This window comes from Bidens hawaiensis, unplaced genomic scaffold, assembly GCF_021521415.1.
Source record: "Bidens hawaiensis isolate Kalapana, Puna unplaced genomic scaffold, B.hawaiensis_p1.1 tig00033241_1, whole genome shotgun sequence".
NCBI lineage: Eukaryota > Viridiplantae > Streptophyta > Magnoliopsida > Asterales > Asteraceae > Bidens > Bidens hawaiensis.
In genome coordinates this window covers 37,336-57,621 of record NW_027495701.1, presented here as the reverse complement: position 1 = coordinate 57,621, position 20,286 = coordinate 37,336, and the positions used below count along the sequence as shown (strand labels likewise).

General features: G+C 41.9%; 1 protein-coding gene across 1 annotated transcript; it reads left to right on the top strand.

Moving 5' to 3' along the window:
- Positions 1-7,355: 7,355 nt before the first annotated feature.
- On the top strand, positions 7,356-9,665 carry LOC143584700 (uncharacterized). Its single transcript, XM_077066695.1, has one exon. It carries the CDS (start codon positions 7,356-7,358, stop codon positions 9,663-9,665), a length of 2,310 nt encoding a protein of 769 aa, XP_076922810.1.
- Positions 9,666-20,286: the final 10,621 nt, after the last annotated feature.

Genomic DNA, 20,286 nt, shown 5'->3' with positions numbered 1-20,286 from the left:
AAGTTAGTTGGGTAATTAGGTGCATATAATGTCGACCAAAGTATAAGAAAAAAGGGTAGAAGCTGACGATAAAATAATCCTGATGAAACTGCTAATCATCATAACCGTGTTTGTTGTGATTGTGGTTCCACAAACTTTAGGCAATCTATATGAATCCTATAAACCGTGCGACATCGTTCTCGTGTGGAACCGTTTCAGGGATCCAATACCAGCCCCCTCATGACACAATGATCCCAGGAATTGTCGGTATCCCGGGTTCCAGCTCAACTGTAACGGCCAGAACTCGCCTACTATCAATATAGACAATATGACTTGCACTTTTTAAAGCATCGATCACTCGTTACAAATCTCATGTATGGGCTCAAATTTCATGTCCCTATAGAACTTATGAGCATAGATATAGATTATTGATTTTGATTGCACCATAATGGATGGAACAATTGGGATTTCGATAATACTGATTGCAATTGAAGCTAAAGGTTGCCGAGGATACCTTAAACGTCTTCAGCATATTTAGGATTGTAGAGTGGTTTCAATCATATTTTACTCTTTAAAATATTAGATATTTAGGACAAAGTCAGCATATCTACTTCAAAATCAAGTAAAAATATTATTGAAAGTCTTAACTGAGCAGCACAAGATTGTCATTTTCCACCTAGTGTGCCTAAACATACCAAAATCCAATAAAGTTAAATCAATGACATAACTGATCTAATGCGGTTATCGAAAGCAATCAAATGCCTAGAAAGTTAAAGATTAACACACGCTTCAAGAAACCTCTAAGGTTTTGTTGGTGACAGAACTTAAAAAGTTCACGTTTAATGATAATCAAACCAAAAAACAATATTTATAGTCGACCCTAGCAATTTTAGAGGTAAACACGAATAAATAAAAGTAAAACAGAAAATAAACTTTTGAAAATCTAAGTAGGAGATAATTTCCGCATCATATGTGAACAGAAGTTACAATATCTTGTCGGCGAGGCGAGCAATCCGGTATAAAGCGCAAACCAAACCGCTCACTACGGTTTGATAACGTAGAAACCATCCCGGTAAGGAGAGCCCGCGTTTCGCAACGGATACGCGGGAACTAATACCAAAATAATAAATGAAATAAACTATATTGATTCAAGATTATAACTTTATGCATACAAGATAAGAAAAAAAGATAAACACGTATTAATACCAAAACAATGTGTCAACTGTTCCTAAAACGATTGTCACTGTGGCTTTGCATTTCGCCGCCATTGCCATGCCCGCTTGTTGCCTAAACCTCGAACAACCATGTTATGTCTCTTATGTCATTTTGATCATAAAAGTCAAGTCATGCTTAAAACCAGCTTTGACCTTGAAAAGTTCAAAACCATCCAGAATGTAAACCATTTGCACGTTAATGTTGTACAGTTGCCAACATTTATTTTTTTTTAATTCTTAAAAACAACATTTAAGATATTTAGATCTTCAAAAGGAACATTTAATGTATTTCAATTAGCAAAAATGAACAATTAATGTTATTCTGGTTTCAAGTATCAATATTTAGAGATTTTTAACTGTCATCAATCAGCATTATAGATGAAAAGTATTTTAAACAAGGTAACCGAAATGGGTAAATAAGTAATTATAGGATTAGTTACTATATGAACGAAAACAACCCAGAATTCAAATGATAAAAACATTAACAACACTAAAAGATTGTTGTAACAACCAATCTTTTCAGACCCGACCTGGATGCCTTACGTGGTCAAAGGTCGAACCGACCAGGGAGCACAAACTGGTGTTTGACCCGTATGACACCATAAATAATTTAAATATAAATATATATTTTATATATATATTAAAAATTATAAATATAAAAAATAATAGTAACAACCAATTTCCATGTGCATTTACACCGGGTCCGGGCCGACCGCAACCGAAGAACCCAACTGTTTTTAGAGAACAGGCGGGCCAAAATACCTTGACCTGGCCGGGTATATGTACCGGGTCCCGATTCGACGCCGGGCCAGGTTTTCAAAACACTGGTAACAACTTAATCAGATAAATAATTATGAAAGAGAAGAATTCAACCTTGAGGGTCAACTTTGAGTCAAGGCAACAAGAATGAATAGCCACAAAAATACATTCCACTTTGAGGGAAGGGAAACTGCATGAACAACGAACTATAAGTTGATTTTTCTAATAAAATCCATAATAATTTAATTAAAAAAAATAACATACCGATTAGCAACCACTTACATAGCATGTACGCACCTGGGCCAACATACCTGCATATGTCAATAAATTTAAAAACTATCAACATAACATTATTAACTAATAGTAGAATATAAGATACCTATACAGAACCGTTTATTCAAGGCTTCATTCCACATATTAGCCGCATATGCAAGCTGCATTTCTCACAAAGTCATGACATATGCAACCTGCAACATGAACAATTACACTCTAAAACTGATAATTATGATCGATTAGAATTTGAATTTAAATGTTTAAAGTAATGTGGTACCAAATTAGCATCCAAAAGCAGTTTTAAAAAGGAATAAACATGGTCTGACATGGAAATATCTGAAGTTCAACATAATCAAGTGGCACATCAGGAAATAAATGCTTTATAAGTCAACTAAGCTTGTCAAATGGGCCACAACAAATATGTATACTAAAAAAAGTGTTTTACAAGTCAAGGAAACTGGTCAAACGGGCCGAATCAAGTATATATACTTTAAAGCAAATTTAAAAAATAAGTGTATTACGAGTCATGCAAACTAACAGGTCGAATCAAATATAGGCATTAGAAATTTATCAAAATCAAATACAGTGCACCATAGAGCATATATGTAGTAAAAAAAGGTTGATATCTATTACCAAATAACATATGCAAGTTTTTTAGTAACATTAACATTAGACTTTCCCTTTACAGCGATATTCAACATATACAACCCTAAGCATTCTGCTTCCCTTTAACGAAAGTTCCTAGCAGGTTCATAAACGACAGTCTAATATGATCAATAGTATATGGAAACAAAGATCTTTATACTATTATCCCATGTTAACACTCTACAAATCGTAAGCTCACTAAGTCTAGAATTAGTTTTTTCTTTTCAAAAATCAATTAAAAAGAGTACAAATTCGGAACCTTAGAAAGAGGGGTCAAAATCACATTAATTGTCGGATTTTTTTAGCATATATAACGTTTTTTTATTAAGAAAAATGTGAATATTAGTTGGTATTGTAGAGAACTTATGTTGACTCCGACAAAGAAGTAAATACATATTAGTTAACGGGTCATTTTCCAACAAAATACGTACATTTACTTGAAAACAAGTTGGTCGAACTTTTTTAACGGGTCCAAAGTGTTGCGTTTAACAGGTCAATTTCTAGCATGTAAGTATATAATAGCTAACGAGACGATTTCAAACAAAACTATCCCTGTTAACTTTTAAAATTTTACTGCGGTAAAGACGGCTCGGGTAAAGTTGGGTCGTCATATTGATACTTTTGTACTTTGAATGTGTTAATTTCACAAGCAATTAATTTGTAAAATACGATCATAAAACAACAATATATGACAATAGTAATGATCTACCTTTTTCACTTACACTTTTATGGATTTTAGAACATGTTTGACTCATTTTATCGGCTCGACACGTTTGACCACCCATACCAGATTGAATTGTTTACTTAAAATATGGCCTGTTATGATTTTGTCATTTATTTTAGCTTGAATATTTTATAAAATTCCGGAAAATGGACCTCAAACGCGTCTATATTTTCTAATCTAAAACTTTCATAAACTTGAATCTTCAGACAGTTTTTAAAAAAAATGAAAAAAAAAACCCTTAATAATCAAAACATATTATGAATGCGTCTATGTGTTGCATAAGTTCAGTACCTGAAATGCAGTCAAATTGCACATAATCCAGATGACAGTTTGGTAAATTGTGACTAAAAAGTCAACCCTGCAAAAAAATCTCAGTTTGGTCAGAGTAGCCTTTATCTTTTTCATTGTCTTCAAATTCTCTCTTCCAAGTTCCTTTTCAAGATACTGCATGCACAACCACCATCAAGGGGCATTTCAAACAGAACAAACTCAGCATCAAACAAATAATTTGAATCACTGAGTGGCTAAATATAATCATATTTAATATCTGAATTTCCTTCTACGTTTTCCAACTGGCCAACTCAATTCAAACAAGCTGGTCCGAACCCGAGTTCCTGTAGCTTGATGTTGGCTCATTTAGATTATGAAAGCTTGAGCTTGGCTCATTTAGTTATTTTAATATAGTTTTATATATAATATTATATATTACAAAGTATTTATTTAATGTGGCTTGTTTAGGCTTGCAACCCAACTCGAACTCCATAAGTCAAGTTTGAGCTCAGCTCGTTTATTATATATTAATTAATTTATGGACCTTAAAGTGGCGAGCCAGCTCAAACTCCACAAGTAAAGTTCAAGCTCAGACTCATTTAATAAACAAACGCATTTTGAGGCTTAAGATCGATTGTTTTGATTAAACATCAATAACACAATATTGAACAATACAAATTCATAAGTTACAACTCAGAAGCATGAGTTGGTGTTTTACCTGTTTCATGGAGGATTACAAACATCAATGGTGAGAATCTGAGGAAGCCAAAGTCAGCACCCTATCAGAGATGTTATCAGACTCCTCCTCTTGCCCTTGATTTCGAGCCGGAACCCAAAACAGGTAGGTGAGCACGGGTGGTGGAACGTCTACAGACAACCATAAATACCACACAAATCTTCAGTCAAAACCTCATTTTTACTTGTATGAACACGATTTCTACACACAAATCTTCAATCCTAATTGTAAAACACGATTTCTGCACACACCTGCAGACAGCAAAAACAAATTTGACAACAGTTTTGACCATATTGCTTTGAGAAATTTGACCAAAGTGTCCCTACTAAAATGCTTTGATAGAAAAGTCACAACAGTTTTGACCAAAACTATTTTTTTGTGCAGTTTTGACAATTTTATTAAAAAATTAAAAATAAAAAGAAACATAAACGAAATGACGAAATCCTAAGCAAACCATGTGGGTGCCATATGGTACCGTAAATGCTCTTCCTAGCAATTGAATGCATTCTAGTCATAAGCATAACCCAAGTAACCAATTTCAAATTATCACATCAACTGAATTTGAATGACTAAAAGAGTAATAATATTGCAGTACATACATGATTTCGAAAGGGAAAAAAGGTTTGGTTTTGGTACCTAGGTCTCAAATTCAGTAGATTGACACAATTTTAATGTAGTTTGATGCAACAATCAAATCAGAGGCAAATTTATGCAAATATAAAACAATCATAACGAGTTCCCCTTCACTAAATAACGAAGTGTTCTTGTATATCTAGTCACAGTCGGAGTAACACTCTTTGTTTTGTGTTTTAAGACTGATCACATCCTTTGTTGTTTCAAACGCATCCTTCGAGTAACAAGCTCCAGCATAGTTTTCATAGTTGGTCTCACATCCACAAGCACCTCTATGTGACATACAAACCAACATGTCAATAGCATCAGTAACCTAAAACTAGAGTTATAAACAAGTTAATCGTTTGTTTAAAACCAATATCATTCCATTAAATCATGACTGCTTACCTAAGTAACTGAGAAACACATTAAATGAACTTCTTTGAAACCTTGTTAGCATCAAGATTACAAGCCATAAACTCAGACAAGCTTGGTAATTGGTTCATCTGTCCAACCATAAATAAACTTATTAAAAATTTGGGCAAAGTCAGCCATGAACAAATCAAGTAAAGCTAGCCAACAAAACCTTCAAAATTCTTGCCTCAATCTGGAATACAAATTCAAAGATAAGAAGTCAATTAGATGATGATGATAATAATAATAATAATACCCGCACTTACCAGCATATCAGGATGTGGCATTTGGCAGCATGATTTCCATGATATTGGGCTCCTTAAATCAATCTGGAATCAAGAATACAATACATGAAAGGTAACTAATTACCAAAATCGGACATAATATTGTTATTAGGACATGTCATGGGATCACAAACCTGGACCAATTGGAGGAGTTGAGGAAGTGGGCAGGCATGTAGTTTTGATTATAGGTCGAACATGAATCAACTGTATAATCCGGTGGGTGGTCACCAGAGAGAGAGAACGTGAACGATGCTTTGTAGGGAGTTCAATTGAAACTGATCAGACAATTGATGATTGAAAGATAAAGGGTGTTAAAACGAGACAATTGAATGAGCAACTAATATCGCCGGAGGATAATAGGTAACTGAAGGATTGAAGGGATAAAGTCGCCGGCCGATATGAGGGTAAGGCTGAGGGGTGTGGAGCGCGAGAAAGGGCGCGTGAGGCCATCCGGGGCGCGAGCACCACACCACCGAGGCGCGAGAGGGGCGCGAGCGCGGATTTCCAGGCGGGCGCAAGAATGGTAGCGGCTGGGAAGAGCGCGAGAAAGAGCTTGGGAATGTTAAATATAGCCGTTGGGAATGTTAAAAAAATCCGCTCGCGCCCCCTGCTCGCGCCCCTCCACACCAGGGCCAGGGGCGCGAGCGGGGGCTCCAACACCCATCTTATCAAGTTTCTCTCTCTGCCACACGTCACAATATTATTGGCTGGAGCCAGGGACGGATTTATTCATGTGAGTACCGGGTCAAGCGAACCAGGTGTTTTTCGAACCGTAGTGGAGCATTTAATAGCGACTTTTTTAGCGAACCATGTGTTTCTGGGCTGAACCATATATATAATTCGTTTCAAATATATACATAAAACATATACTGGCTTAGTGGCAAGGCGTGCATTGTGTTTGAGTGCAGACCCGGGTTCGAGTCTCACACAAGACACAACCTTATTTTTTTTTGCCTTTTTCTTTTGTGCTCTATTACCCTTATAAACCTTTCTTAAAAACCCTAAACACCCCCAATTTCCCTCACTGTCTGTCTGTCCACCTCTACCGTAGAGAAAGAAACTCGCCGAGACGCCGACCACCTCACAGTCACACAGACAGACGCCGACCACCTCCAAATCTCCAATTCCATCTGTAGCTCCCACAAATTAAAAACCCTAAATCCACAATACACATCCAGACATCCTCCGGCCTCCGCGTTCGCCGACGGTGACGACTCCGACACTCACAGTCACACAGTCACACCAGAAACTCGCCGTCGCCGTCTCACCGATAGTCCGATACCCTCCGGCAGTCCGGCCTCCGCGTTCAGGTGCGTTCCCGAATCCCGCCCCTTTTGTAGTTCGTTAGAATGAGACTTTTGATGATTGAGTGTTCAAAAAAGATGTTAGTTTTTTAGGGCTTTGAATTTTATTTTTGCTTTTACAGAACTTAAATTTGATAGATTATGGACCGTTTTTTATCGAGAAGGCCACGAGACCCTTCACCATCTAGTAGTAATAATCTGGCAAGAGTCGAATTGGATGATCTTCCATGGGATCCTTCAGATCGAAAGCCGATTTCATCATATCATCCTAATCAAAAAGATGAAATTAGAAGAACATATTTGCTAAGAGGGCCATGTCAACCTATTGGGCATAATTTCCCGCAACGAGATTTTAGTGGTTGCTTAAGAAAATTTCGTCCCGAGTGGTTTAAGACACATGAAAATTGGTTGGAGTATAGTGTTAAAACGGATAAAGCATATTGCTTGTTTTGTTATTTGTTTCCAGAAACTGGTCAAAAAGATGCGTTTGTGACCGATGGATTTGGTAATTGGAGCCATTCTGATAGAATATCCTCACATGTTGGTGGTATTAGAAGCCTTCACAACAAAGCACGTAAAAAAGGTGAGGACTTACTTAAACAAGAACAATCCATACATGTTGTCTTTGACAAACAAACTAATAAACAAAAAAGGGACTATAGACTCCGTTTGAGTACCTCAGTTAGACTTGCAAAAGGTTTGTTGAATGGTGGATTACCTTTTCGTGGTGATGATGAATCTGAAAGTTCACTCTATAGAGGACATTTTATAGAGTTTTTGAAATTGTTGGGAGAAATAAATGAAGATATTGCTAAGGTTATATTAAGTAACGCTCCGGGGAGATGCCAAATGATCGCTCCATCCATCCAAAAAGAGATTTGCAATTGTTTTGCACAAGAAGTATTAAAAAAGATATTCAATGAACTTGGTGATGATGTTTTTGCAATATTGGTTGACGAATCGAGAGATATTTCTAAAAAGGAACAAATGGCCGTGGTTTTAAGATACGTTGATCAATTTGGAATTGTAAAAGAACGATTCATTGGCCTTGTCCATGTCAAGGAAACAACCGCGTCGTCTCTTAAATCTGCAATTGATGATTTATTTGCTCGTTACAACTTGAGTTTGCGGAAGGTTAGAGGCCAAGGATATGACGGTGCAAGCAACATGTCCGGTGAGTTTAATGGATTGAAAGCTTTGATTTTGAAAGAAAATTCTTCGGCATATTTTATTCATTGTTTTGCTCATCAACTACAACTTGTTGTTGTGGCTCTTGCGACAAAGCATCATGACATCTATAAGTTTTTTGATGAAGTGTCGGATTTAACGAATGTTGTTGGTGCTTCTTGCAAACGAGTAGATTTGATTAGAGAAAGTCAAAGAGAGAGATTACATTTGAATCCGGAAATTGAAACAGGGCGTGGAAAAAGTCAAGAATTGTCACTTGCGAGAGCTGGAGATACACGTTGGAGTTCTCATGAAAAAACTCTTTTGCGTTTGCTTGCTTTATATCCTGCCGTTATTGATGTGCTCGAGTACATAGAAAATTGGGGAGAGATACGTGCTCAGAAAAGTCAAGCACATGGCCTTCATGTATACATAAAATCTTTTAATTTTGTATTTTATCTACATTTGATGAAGTACATCTTGGGAGTTACAAACACATTGTCTCAAGCTCTTCAGAGAAAGGATCAAGACATCATGAATGCAGTTGAGCTGGTTAGATCAACCAAAAAAGCTCTTGAAAACTATCGACTTGAAGGTTTTGACTCTCTTTTAAAAGATGTTACATCTTTTTGTGACAAATATGAGATTGAAGTTGTTAACATGGAAGATGAGTATGTTGACCCAAAAAACCGAAGAAGAAAAACAAACATCACTAATCGTCACCATTATGTGGTTAATAATTTCAATACGGTTCTCGATATGCAAATTCAAGAGCTTGGAAATCGTTTTAATGAGGTAACCACGGATTTGCTTACGTTTATGAGTTCTTTGAGCCCGTGTCGTGATTTTCGCCCCTTTCATAAGCTAAACTTGCTAAAGTTGGCCGAGATGTATCCGTATGATTTTAGTTTTGATGAAAGAGACAAACTCATGTTTGAACTTGGCCACTACATTGCTAATGTGAAAGAAGATTCGAGGTTTGACAATCTTAAAGGGGTAAGTGATCTTGCAAAAATGATGGTGGAAACAAGAAAACACATTGATTATCCGTTGGTTTATCGTTTAATAAAATTGTCACTAGTTCTACCGGTTGCAACGGCTAGTGTTGAAAGAAGTTTTTCTTCAATGAAGCATGTGAAGACGGAACTACGTAATAGGATGGGTGACGGGTACATGAATGATTCTTGCATTTGCTACATTGAAAGAGAGTTTTTACTACAAGTTTCGATCGAAGATGTAATGCAACGCTTTCAAAAGATGAAAACTCGTAAAGAACAACTATAAGGTTAGTTTTTTTTTATTTCGAAAGATTATCGTTTTTAAGTCCCGTGTTTTTTTAGTTTCTAATGATGATGTTTTTTAGTTATTATATCGTTTTTTATTATATGATTAATCTTTCTTGACCCGAACCGTTAAACCAATCCGAATCGTCAACCCGACCCAATTTTTTTATACGCGTTCTTATATATTTAGAGCATCTTAAAATAGCGAACCAGATAAAAAAAAATTCTAAATCCGTCACTGGCTGGAGCCCCCACTCGCGCCCCCTCTCGCGCCCCCCACACCCCTCAGCCTAATAAAGATTACGGCGTCTCATGAGAGAGAAAGGTGGGAGGTGAAAGGGTGTGTATATGTATTATATATATATATATATATATATATATATGAGTTTGAAATTTGAGTTTGAGGTGATCTGGAGGTGTTGTGGCTTGGTTGGTGGACAACCATGTTTCAGGTACGATAACGGGTATAAGTAATTGTGGTATGTTAGAGAATTATACAAGTATAAAGTTATGTTTGTGCGTCCGACGAGAATCTCGAGTTAAAAGTTTATGTGAATGAGTTGGTTATGTTGTGAGAACGAGGTGTGACTGAGTTATGGGATGATGACTGGCTTATGAGTTTATGTAATTTGTTGTGGTTATGGGAAAAATTCAAGATGGTTAAGGGATTTGGTTAATCATAATGATTTGTAAACAAGGTTTATATATACATCTTTATTTATGAATATGAATGGTTTTGTGGGTTTGTGTACCATGTGTCAATAATAAGAAGACGTCTTATGGAGTGAGGTTTGGGTGTTTTATGGAGTGACGTTTTGTGGGTTGTCACAAGGGTCGTATAATGACAAGGGTATGCAACGAAAGATTTTGTTGTAAAATGTAATTTGTTGAGAATAGATCAATCAATCAAGCCCTGTATATCCCACCGCATAGCACGCTATCGGTAGGGTCATGGGAGAGCGTGATGTAGGCAAGTCTTTCCTCTATCCGTAAGAATAGAGAGGCTGCTTCTAAAGAGACCCCCGGCTCATAAAGCTTTGTTGAGAATAGATGAAGTCCAATATTGTTCAAAATGTTTCAATGATTTATAAGTAACGTGGTACTATGGTAGCAGTCATGTGTTTGTTTAACCATGAGACTAGCTGGTGGTACGAGGGCGATGTTCATGTGATGGTTTAGTCATGATATGTGCCACAAAATTATGTTATGTACAAAGAAAGTTTATGACATAACAACATAATATGTAATTCGTAAGGTGGCAAATAATTTTGTGGTTACGTTTGCTTGTGTATGTGATGCAATGGGGTAGACATGTTGGCGTTGTAATTATAATGGTGATACGTGACATGAATAATTTATAAAAATAATTGTGAATAGTTGGGTTATATGTTATACGTGCGATAATGAGGTGGCATATGTGAGTGAGCGTGGAACACCGAGCCACACCCTCATCCCACATATTTTGGTGAGATGCACAATCATCATGTCGCTCATCACTCGATCAATTTTATGTTGTTGTGGTTGTGTGGTCGTGCAATGGCCAATTTTAGAGAGGAAATCTTGTCTTTATGTTATCATTTATTTTTAGTTTTCAAAAAAAACAAATTTTCATTTCCTTTTTACTTCTACACAACTACAACATGAATACATCATCCAAGGAAACCACTTTTTTTCTTAGCACAACTAAAGAGACAACATATATATTATTCGATGAAGAGCATAATTCGCATCTAAGAACAAGAAAACTCGCTTGAATAGATATCGTAGAGCTACACGTGAACGCTTGGTAGCCGACTGCTTTACCGACGAATAATTTAGGTGACGGTTCCGACTAATTAGACAATTGTTTCAATGATAGTTGATGATTTAGAGAGTAATGTCGTTCTGTCATATTAGCATGGGATGCGAGGGACAGAAGGGGCTTTACTCATTTACAAAATGCAAATCAAGATATGAAACAAGCATTGGTGTCCTCAAGAAACGTTGGCACATAGTGCAAAACTCCACATGTATGATCTCATCAAAAAAAACATGGCGTGTGCGTGCATCATATTGCACACCATAATTCTTGAAGATCAATGTTGTGTGATTTGTTCTACGATGAAACGTCACGATGAGGAATTTGAAAAAAACTGATTACACATAGCGAGAGTCTATTATGTGGGCATTACACAACCAGATACGCATGGCAACCTATACTCGGATTTTGTGGAACATATTTGGGCATTACCACTCAATGACAACAATAAAGTATAAAATTCATAACATTTACATGTATTTAAAAAAATGTATAAAATGATAAAGAGAGAGTGTCGAGTTATTGGTATAACATAGATTAGTGATGGAGGAAAAGTTGGTAAATGTTATTACATATTTCATGATAAGTTATAGTAGCATGTGAGTAGAGCATCTCAGGGCTATCCGCTAAAAAGGAAGTTTTAGGACATCCTATGAAGTTTGATATTTTGTGAGTTTTTAATTTGTAATGTAAAACAATCAAAATTTTCATTAGTTACGTTGTTTGTTGTATGTCATGAATAAATCCAACATAAGTTATGCATCTAATTCTTGAGATGTGATAGACGTTAAACATGAATAGATAAATGCATTTATGACCTAGTCCCCACAATTGAGCGTTTGTGAACGTAACGGTTTTGTTTTGTTATTCAATCTTCGAGAACACTTATATACAGACAATTATATGTAACTATAAATCTTTGTTTCAAAATTCAAAACTATGACCATAGCCTGGACCCTGGTCACATTCATAGTGTGAATAAAACTCTTCTAACCAATTAATGGAGTTGGTCCCGACATAGATGTAATGCACATGATTCGTAGATAAAAATATCTGTAACGAAAATTTGACTTTATATTAAGAGTTGATAGATTTATTTATTTTAAAACAAAACTATGGAAGTGAAGAGGTAGGTCCCAGCAGAGCCCAGTTGGGCCCGCAAGACTCACCTTAAACAGGGACGTCTGCGCAGAGACCAACTGGATCCGCAGGACCAACCATGCTCAGAGAAGTGACGTCCTTACGCGCAGTATGCAAGCTGGTCCCGCAGGAAATGCCCCCCATGGTGAAGGACTCCGCCTGTTCCCGCAGCCTCGGATACAAGCCATGAGGGAAGGCCACCCGCGCAGCATGGCTACACGCACAAGGCACTTAGCTCTCAATCGTTCAGTGTCACCTGAAGGAATGAGCCAAGCCGGGAGCAATCTCGCACAGAGGCGGGAGGGGGAATACTCCCGCCCAAATAAGCCAGTCCGTATACTGAAGGATCTTTTACTGTACCTGACGAGGTATGGGCAAAAGATCTGATCAGAGATGCGACAGCTCACTGACAGCAGCATGGCAGACAGCACGCCACAGCACTGTGACCAATAGCCGCCGCCTACCCACCAACTCCTGCCATACCACGTGCCTAGCCTGTAGTTGGCAGAAGAGGAAGCGTGCACGACACGCCTGCTCTGTGTCAGACGCTACCTATCCACCACTCACAGGCAGGGCACGTGCATAGGTTACAGTTGGTAGCGTGTTGGGCCGGCTAAACCCCTTGGAAACCTACCTTCGGCTATAAATACCACAAATGGTATGATCATCTCATCTTATCATATCTTACTACATTATCATCATATTATACCTGATATCTGCTCTAGCAATCTCTTAATATACTTTTATATTTAAAGAGCAATCTAGTCTGATTCTCACGCCGGAGGGTGGTCACAAGGAGGAACCCCCCCCTTCTCAGTGACGAGCTCACGGTGTCTGTTTTGCAGGTTATCAGAAGAACCATCTTCCAAGGGTCTAACCCCTCGTGGGAAACATCTCTCCAACCCCCAGGTTACCAGTAACCTGCCCGGGGTTCGGTTAGTGTTTCTTCATTGGCGCCATCCGTGGGACGCGAACCCACGACCAGAAGAGGTAGGTCCCAGCAGAGCCCAGTTGGGCCCGCAAGACTCACCTTAAACAGGGACGTCTGCGCAGAGACCAACTGGATCCGCAGGACCAACCATGCTCAGAGAAGTGACGTCCTTACGCGCAGTATGCAAGCTGGTCCCGCAGGAAATGCCCCCCATGGTGAAGGACTCCGCCTGTTCCCGCAGCCTCGGATACAAGCCATGAGGGAAGGCCACCCGCGCAGCATGGCTACACGCACAAGGCACTTAGCTCTCAATCGTTCAGTGTCACCTGAAGGAATGAGCCAAGCCGGGAGCAATCTCGCACAGAGGCGGGAGGGGGAATACTCCCGCCCAAATAAGCCAGTCCGTATACTGAAGGATCTTTTACTGTACCTGACGAGGTATGGGCAAAAGATCTGATCAGAGATGCGACAGCTCACTGACAGCAGCATGGCAGACAGCACGCCACAGCACTGTGACCAATAGCCGCCGCCTACCCACCAACTCCTGCCATACCACGTGCCTAGCCTGTAGTTGGCAGAAGAGGAAGCGTGCACGACACGCCTGCTCTGTGTCAGACGCTACCTATCCACCACTCACAGGCAGGGCACGTGCATAGGTTACAGTTGGTAGCGTGTTGGGCCGGCTAAACCCCTTGGAAACCTACCTTCGGCTATAAATACCACAAATGGTATGATCATCTCATCTTATCATATCTTACTACATTATCATCATATTATACCTGATATCTGCTCTAGCAATCTCTTAATATACTTTTATATTTAAAGAGCAATCTAGTCTGATTCTCACGCCGGAGGGTGGTCACAAGGAGGAACCCCCCCCTTCTCAGTGACGAGCTCACGGTGTCTGTTTTGCAGGTTATCAGAAGAACCATCTTCCAAGGGTCTAACCCCTCGTGGGAAACATCTCTCCAACCCCCAGGTTACCAGTAACCTGCCCGGGGTTCGGTTAGTGTTTCTTCATTGGCGCCATCCGTGCATAAAGCTAGAACTACAATTTTCTCCAGTTTTTTCAAAACTTTATACAAAAGATGGTTAGAGAAATTCCGGTAACCACAACCCCAGCTATTGGGGGGAATACCGGCAACACAGTTTTTACAAACACTACTCCGGCTACCGAAGCCGGAGCAAGTGAAGTAAATTTTACGAACACTACCCCACTTACTAAAGCAGGGGCAAGTGCAGTAAATGACCGCCTACTGGGATCCACCGATACCCAGTTTGAAAAACGAAGACTCCCCCGCCAGACTCTCGACGAAGTCAAGGCATGGGCGGAGGCACGACAAAAGGAATTTCAGGCTGAGTTGAACGAACGCTTGCGTTCCGTGCAACAGGCCAACGAATTCGAATACTGGGAGGATGACTCGGAGGAATCCGACTCCGACGCGAACCCTCGTCATAAGGCAAAAGGGAAGCGTAAAGAAACGAAAACCCAACCGAAAAGGCATTTTGGACAAGCCTTCAAACCAAAAAGCATAGATGGAAGTCCACGAGACTTCTCTAAAACGTTCAGACCAAACGTTACAAATGCAGGAACGTCCAAATTTGCAAGGGACATTGCTGAAGCAATTGCCCCGAAAAGTGCTAAACAAATGCCTAACATAGGCACATATGACGGCCTATCTGATCCAGACGATCATTTGAACAGGTTCATAGCGGGGGCAACCGTTAGCAATTGGACGGAACCTACGTGGTGTTACATGTTCCAAATGACGCTGGTGGGGGCTGCTAGGGCTTGGTTTGATCGTTTACCGGTTAACCACATTTACGACTGGGCAGACTTCCAGCAGAAGTTTAGCCAACACTTCAGCCAGCAGCGAAAGTATACCGAGGAGCAATGGACAATCCTCAAATGCACACGGGAAGAAGATGAATCTCTGCCAAACTTCATCACTCGCTTCAACTCAAAGAAGTTAAGTTTGGGCAATATCAGCGAGGATCTTGTTCGCGCAGCCTTCATCCAGGGCGCGCAAGACCCAGAGCTTATCCGCACCCTAACGGGTAAAGATGGAATGCCATCCACATGGGATGGCATCATGACAGCAGCCAAACGCTATGCGGAAACGGAGAAGCAACTGGGTAGAGACCTTCCGCAGAACACAAACCTTTACACCCAGAGGACGAGAGAGGACAACGTCCTCACCGCCCGATTGAACAAAAAACGGAAGCAAGGCATTTGGCAGTCAAGGGTAAACTTTGACACCTCATCCGGCTTACAACACCGATTGGGTGAAAGGGATAATGTAAAGCCGCACCGGAACCCCAGATGGACGCCACTTACCAAAAGCGTCACTGACATATTTGCTAATGAAGAGCTCCCATGGCCAAAGCCTCCAGAAATCCGACATCGTCACGATGCTGATCGGAGCAAGTACTGTGACTATCACAGAACAAAAGGCCACAACACTGAAGAATGCATAGACGTAAAAGACATGGTCGAAACATTCGTCAGAGATGGGACGCTCGCGCACCTCGTGGCGAAATAAAAGCTAAGCAGGCAGGCAGGTGCGTGTGGAACCACGGCTGGGGTAAACACGAATAAAAAATCAGCTTCAATAGAGACTACATGCTGCGTAAAGAACGAGATCCCGAAACAGGTGCGTGTCGGCTCGATGGCGCTCCCATCCCAACAACATGGAAGGGAGCTCATTTACACAGTTTGCATGTAAATCAATTCCAATTTGTAAAGAAAAGGCCAAGAGCCACTTCTAATGGAAATGATTCTCCCTAGAACATCGAAGCTGATGATTTTACATTTATACTTTTCTGGACACTAATATGCCGGTTTTCACCGCATAGTTTCGGGAAGTCATTGCATGGGAAGGCGGTCCTACCCGCACGAACCCAATAACGTAACAAACCTTCACGCAGGTCAGTTGAAGGGGAAAAAATTCAGCACCCAAAAATGAAAGTGCCGGTCTATCCGCATGAATCATTAAGGAAACTGAATAATAACCTGTCAACAACCGCGCGTCGAACGGTTAAAACTATCCAACACTGGACGACATTCATATCACGTGAAGTCGTTGCGTGGGAAGGCGGTCTTACCCGCACGAACCCAATAACGTGGCAAACCTTCACGCAGGTCAGTTGAAGGAGTTCATCCCATTAAATGAAAGTGCCGGTCTATCCCGCATGAATCATTCGAGGGAACTGCACCAACAACCGCGCATCGAACGGTTCAAAACAAAATTCTTAAAAAGATGAGAAAAACCTACACGCAGGTCAGATAAGGGTAAAGTCTTGCCATCCTACTAAGTGCAAGTGACGGTTCTACCCGCACAATCACGAAAGAGGAAGCAAAACTTCACCTATTATCAACCACGTTCAAAGGTTAACTTATCCTCAAAAGATGAAAAACCAGCACGCAGGTTAGATAAAAGTTAAAGTTTAGCCATCCTACCAAGTGCAAGTGACGGTTCTACCCGCACAATCACGAAGGAGGAAGCGAAACTTTAACCCACTATCAACCACGTTCAAAGGTTCTTATTCTGAACACTTGGAAAATTGCTAATTTAAACTAAGTATGCAAGTCATAAGTTTATAAAGCAAGGAACCCAAAGAAGGAAATAACAGTCTTATACGCAAAAAGATTAATATTTCAATGATGTATTACAACAGTGGCCGGGTAACTACCCGCCTAAAAGAAATCTATACAAAGCTGTCTATCCTAACGGTGGGAAGAGATCTTCAGGATCAGGCTTCAGGGCCACCTCCGCTTGGACCAGCACCGTCTGAGCGTGGCTGCCCAAGGAAAGCCTTAAGGATGTTTAGCCCATCATCAGCAGCAGCAGCTTCATTCACCTTCTCCACCACTGGATGCGGGAAGGCAGCATACTGGTTCACAGCTTGGTCAAGCAACTTCAGTATTAACATTGAATAAAGGGAAGTTGGAGGGCGGAAAGCCTCTCTCAGCAAACCCTAGACCAAGCAGGAAACCAGTCTTCTCCCCATCCTCATGAGAAGCGTTGAGGGCTGCGCTCATTGCATCGTCGTAAGAGGTCTCTGAAAGGACCCGACGCACAACCTACAAAAGAAAATTACAAGTTAGAACATTTTCTAATTACAAGTAGAAAAGAGAAAAAAAAAAAGAGGATACCTGAGGCAACGCTTCTCGAAGTAGCCATTGGAGGGTAGCTTGCACTTCGTCACGGGCGCGTTCGGCTTCGCTTTGGTTCAGATTGGCAAGTAATACTTCCTTTGCGGCAGCCTCTTCGACGCCCTTAAGCTTCCGCTCGGTTTGGTCAAGCACCCCCCTCTGGTCAAGAATCTCTTGCAGCTTCTTGGCGTCTTCCATTGCCAAGGCGTCATGAGCATGCTGAAGAGCCTTTAATTTGCATTTAAGCTGCTCATTCTCTTCGCGAAGTGGCTCAGCAACAGCTTCAGCCTTGGCAGCCCTCTCAGTTGAGTTTCGCGCAGTCTCCTTGGCCAGCCGAAGCTGTTCATTCACAGCTTGGGCAGCCTTGGAGCGGGCCTCGAGTCGCGCCTGGACTTCAACCTCGAGGGCCTTGAATGCCTTCTCCTTCTCGGCTGCGGCAGCGGCCAACTGCCGGTTCTCCTCCCGAAGAGCCCGCGCTTCAGATACATCTTTGGCGCGAGCTGCTTTTAACTTGTCGTTTTCACGACAAAGCAGCTCGACGCGGGGCTGCGTCCGGGCCTGGAGAACCCGAAGCTCATTGGTTAGCCTACCCTCTTGGTAGCTAGCCATGGCTTCCCCCAACGCACCAGGAGGAGCAGCGTGGCGAGCCCAGTCCACGCACTCCACAGGGGTGCGAAGGGTTGTTCCTCGGCGTATGTTCCATCTTGGAACATACACTTCATTGGAATCCGACACTGCAAAAGAAACAAAGGCAGTTAGGAAAAGATGATAAAAATATATAAGGGAAAAAAAGAACCCTACGTACCTGTAGGGTCAATAACAGGCCGATAGCCGCCAAACCCATCACCTGAACCTAAAGGAAATCCATCCAACAGGTCAGGCAGACGGGAAGGTGGCATAGATCGGCGGAAAGCCCGGCGTGTACCTGATGGTCCGGCCGTCGGTGCCGGTGGCGCAGGTATAGTGGCAGCCGCTGTGGTAGCCGTTGTTGGCACCGCCTCCTCAGCAACAGTAACCGCCGGCTCCGTGAAAGATGCTGTAAAAATTGCAGTCACGGCCGGCGGAGACACCTTCTCAGCTGGAACAGCCTCAGGAAGGCTGGAACCAGCGGAAGCAGAAGCCTGGGTCGACGCCTCGGGAAGACTGACCAAGCCTACCGTCATTGGCGGGGGAACACTTGCTCCAACTCCACCCTGGAATGCGTCAACATCCACACCTGCACAAGCAAAAGTGTTAGAAAAATTTATTTGAAACAACAAATTTAGACAAGAATTATGGGGGTACTCACGGGGTTTCTTGAGCTTGAACGCACGGACGAGCGGGGGCGAACCCGATGGAGCCGGCCTCTTGACACCGGTAACCGTCGTCGTCGCTGCCTCCCCGGAGGTAACACCTGCAGCCTCCGGAGCAGTGGTCTCCTCACCACCGGGCTTCCCCGCCACCTCTGCATTATCTGACTCCGAGTCAGATAGGACTACCGGGTCGGCCGTAGAGGCCACCTTCTCCTTGCCCTTCCCGACGGCAGCCTTTTTCTTCCGCACCAGTGGCGGACCTTCTGCGGATTCCTCAGAAGAAGAAATGTCATGAACTCCAGCAGCAGGCACAGCATTGAGAGGTTCAGGGTAGAAGATAGGCTTACCTGGCCGTCGGTGGCTCAGGATCTCTTGGCCTGGCGGGTAAACCTCCACGAACCGACCCGTGGTCTGCTCTAAGATGGGCAACTCGTTCTCGTCCAGAGCACGAGTACCCATCCGCGCAGGACCATCTTCCTCCCGCGGGTTCAGGAGCGACTGAAGATCGTTCCCCTCTGAAATCAACAAGAAAGTTAGTAAAAATCGAAGTCAGCAAAATGAAACAAGACGTACCATAAGGGACAGAGTTCGAACCATATTCAAGGACGATCGGAACCTTATCCGCATTCGCCGCCTTCCACACCCGGCTCATCCCCAACATCACCATCGCCGACTCCGGAAAACGGAAAACCGGGGACTGGACCCGGGAAATCTTCGAGAACCATTCCGCCTCCTCGTAGTTGAGGGCGGGAAGGTTCGGAAGCGCCTGGCCATTCTTGAACTTCATGGCGATGGGGATGGCGCGAGCGGATATGAAGAAGAACTCTCTTCTCCATGAGCGAAGACTCCGCTCGGTGGTACAGATCTTTAAACCCTTGATACGGGTTGTAAGAGTGTACCACCCTTGGATGCACCTCCATGTATAGAAGGTCATCAGGCGATCAACGAGGGGCTCAAAGCCCAGTATCCGGCACACCCACTCAAAGTGCCGGACCTTGGCAATGGCCATGGGGTGCACCTCTGTCAGGTGCACACCGTGCCTCTCTAGGACACGGTACACAAACTTTGTCAACGGAAACCTAAGGTTCCCGTAGACAAAGAATGCAGCATAAACCCCGATCTTGCCACTAGGGGCATCGTACACAGTATGGTGGGGTTCAGGAAACTCAGGCTCGAGAGACTCGAGCATGAACTTCCTGATGATATACTGGTACAGATCGACGGGAAGAGAGCACTGGCATTCGCCAGCAGTCTTCTGGTCATCAGCATCATGAGAAGACATGGTGGAAGAAGGACGAAAAGAGA